At 56.8% G+C, this 2583-nt stretch overlaps 1 protein-coding gene across 1 annotated transcript; it reads left to right on the top strand.

The window, feature by feature from the left end:
• Window positions 1-586: 586 nt before the first annotated feature.
• LOC127307625 (chitinase 8-like) lies at window positions 587-1919 on the top strand. The gene is made up of 3 exons (XM_051338370.2): window positions 587-957; window positions 1065-1176; window positions 1458-1919. The coding sequence occupies exons 1-3, from the start codon at window positions 675-677 to the stop codon at window positions 1831-1833; spliced, it is 771 nt and encodes a 256-aa protein (XP_051194330.1). The 5' UTR covers window positions 587-674; the 3' UTR covers window positions 1834-1919.
• The last annotated feature ends 664 nt before the right edge of the window (window positions 1920-2583 follow it).

The raw sequence follows: 2583 nt of genomic DNA on the forward strand, positions 1-2583 counted from the left end.
CATATAAACACCGCGTTGTCGGCTACGGAAGGTCGAAACAGGCAAGTCAGCTCCCCTCTCTCTGGAGGAATAAGCTTGCAAAACCAGAACAAAAGCATCCATGCGATATTTGATGGCTAGGGTTCGATCCAGGTTGGGACCATTGGACGTCGAGCTAGCTTATTTCCACGAGCTCGGCGCTGGCGACGACGACGTAGAAGCTTCTTTCGGTCCTTCCGTAGTACCATCCATGCGCTGTGCAACGCTGACCAACGTGAGGCACGGCACGATACCCCGTCGAAGAGGCAAGTACAACCACAGGAGGTATCGTAGCCTGCGGCCCGTTGCGCTGCCACCTGCGCACCAGGGAAAGGTGCAGGTGGCCGCCGTTGCAGGAAGTCCGGACGTATAGCCAACGCCCTGGACCCAACTGGTTTGTGAAGATGTGTGGAATTTCGTCCACCGTCCTGTCACCGATTTTCTACCATGCAAAGATCGCCAGCGCGACGTGGAAAAGTACTACGCGTGACGACCGACGAGAAGCGCGGAACGGGGCGCGCATCGTCACCTCCACTCAACCAGGAGCAGAGCAGCTATAAATACCACTGCAATCCCAGCAGATTCACTACACAGCTCTCGTACGTTGAGCAGTATATTACACGAGCTGAAAGTGAATTGGAGTTAGTTTTGTTAGCATGGCGAGGTTCGCTACGCTGGCCGTGTGCGCGGCGGCGCTCCTGGTCGCCGTGGCGGTGGGCGGCGCCACGGCGCAGGGCGTCGGCTCGGTCATCACGCAGTCGGTGTACGACAGCATGCTGCCCAAACGCGACAACTCGCTGTGCGCCACCGGGTTCTACACCTACGACGCCTTTATCGCCGCCGCCGCTGCCTTCCCGTCGTTCGGCACCACCGGCAGCGCGGACGACGTGAAGCGCGATCTCGCCGCCTTCTTTGGCCAGACATCACACGAGACCACCGGTACGTCGATCAGCGTTGATTTCATTTCGTTTTATCCCCTTCGTTCCAAAATTCTGCAACGCGAAAGATACCATATGTGCTTAGTGCATGTTTGTGTACGCGTGCAGGAGGGAGGCAAGGCGCTGCCGACCAGTTCGAATGGGGCTACTGCTTCAAGGAAGAGGTAGACAAGGCCACCTCTCCGCCCTACTATGGACGTGGACCCATCCAATTGACAGGGTAAGCGAAATCTCAAACTAAAGCCAAGAGGAAAATTTTGTGAACCATCTTCCACATGCAATATGGTTAACGCAAATATCACAACTGAAATAAATATGTGGAAAAATTCTCATTGAAAAGTACAGCAGTGTTGACATTTCTAGCTAGCAGCCTCTAATAATCCTGATCCAGTTATGCATTCGTTTTCCCGTGCAAGAACCAAGAAACCGGCTAACCGCAGAGCCTCTGCTGCTGGATCTTGGCTTGTCTGACAAAATCACTCTTCTTGTTCGATTCACCAGGCAGTCCAACTACCAGCTAGCCGGGAACGCCATTGGAGAGGACCTGGTGGGCAACCCTGACCTTGTGGCGCAGAACCCAGTGGTGTCCTTCAAAACGGCAATATGGTTCTGGACGACGGCGCAGGGCAACAAGCCATCGTGCCAGGACGTCGCCCTGAACCGCTGGACACCGACGGCTGCCGACAACGCCGCGGGGCGGGTGCCCGGATATGGCGTGATCACCAACATCATTAACGGTGGGCGCGAGTGCGGCATGGGCCAGAACGCGTTCAACGAGGACCGCATCGGCTACTACAGACGCTACTGCACCATCCTCGGCACGGACCCTGGGGGCAACCTCGACTGTTATACCCAGCAGAACTTCGCCCAAGCCTAGAACTTGTCTATGCGCTATGAGTTATGAATAATCGGCATGTAGTATATGCCACATGTGCAATAAATAATTAAGGAAGATTTTACATACCTCGTAGCTCATATCTTGAGTGTAGTATTAAGTAAATCTAACGGCTAATATGGGTAATCCATCTACTTCTCATATGGAAAAAGCTGTATTTCCTTCGGAGGTTCTCGTCTCTGGCAGCCTCCGACGTGAGCGCGTGACGCGTGTCCCAGTCCCACCACCTCTCCTCCCATCTAATCTAATTTTCCTTCGTCCTCATCCTCCCAAACTTTCTTGCCGCCGACAACAGAGCACACAGCAGAGTCCGTCCCCGCGCCGACCATCCTCTACGGAGCATGCCGCCGCCTCCTTTCCTCGCGACGGTCGGCCTCAAAGGAGCGCTCCGCTGCCTCCTTCCCCGCGACGACCGCAGGCCACCATCCCGCGGGGCGCCGGATCATCCGCCGCGACGGCAGCCGCCTCCATCCCGCGCGCCGTCGGTCCCGGCTCCACGGCGGACCTCTCCCTCGGCCGCTTACCTCCGATCCCGAGCTCCCTTCCGTCGCGCTGCTGCAATTCAGAGGAGCGTCCTGGCGCTGCCGGCCGTGCGCTGCTGAAAGGGGATCTCGGGCTATTGTAAGTCACTGGAGATGCAAATGGGCGCCGCCGGAGCTGGAAGGGCCACCACGCGGAGCTGCAAAGGATCATCGTCGACGCTGCAACGGCCTCCCGTCTGAGCTGCGAAGG

This window comes from Lolium perenne, chromosome 1 (genome assembly GCF_019359855.2).
Source record: "Lolium perenne isolate Kyuss_39 chromosome 1, Kyuss_2.0, whole genome shotgun sequence".
Lineage (NCBI taxonomy): Eukaryota > Viridiplantae > Streptophyta > Magnoliopsida > Poales > Poaceae > Lolium > Lolium perenne.

Bases quoted from the DNA above. Each gene is read 5' to 3' on its own strand.
- LOC127307625 (XM_051338370.2), top strand. From the start codon at position 675: ATGGCGAGGTTCGCTACGCTGGCCGTGTGCGCGGCGGCGCTCCTGGTC. The intron at 958-1,064 runs GTACGTCGATCA...GTACGCGTGCAG, and splicing joins GACATCACACGAGACCACCG to GAGGGAGGCAAGGCGCTGCC. The intron at 1,177-1,457 runs GTAAGCGAAATC...TCGATTCACCAG, and splicing joins GGACCCATCCAATTGACAGG to GCAGTCCAACTACCAGCTAG.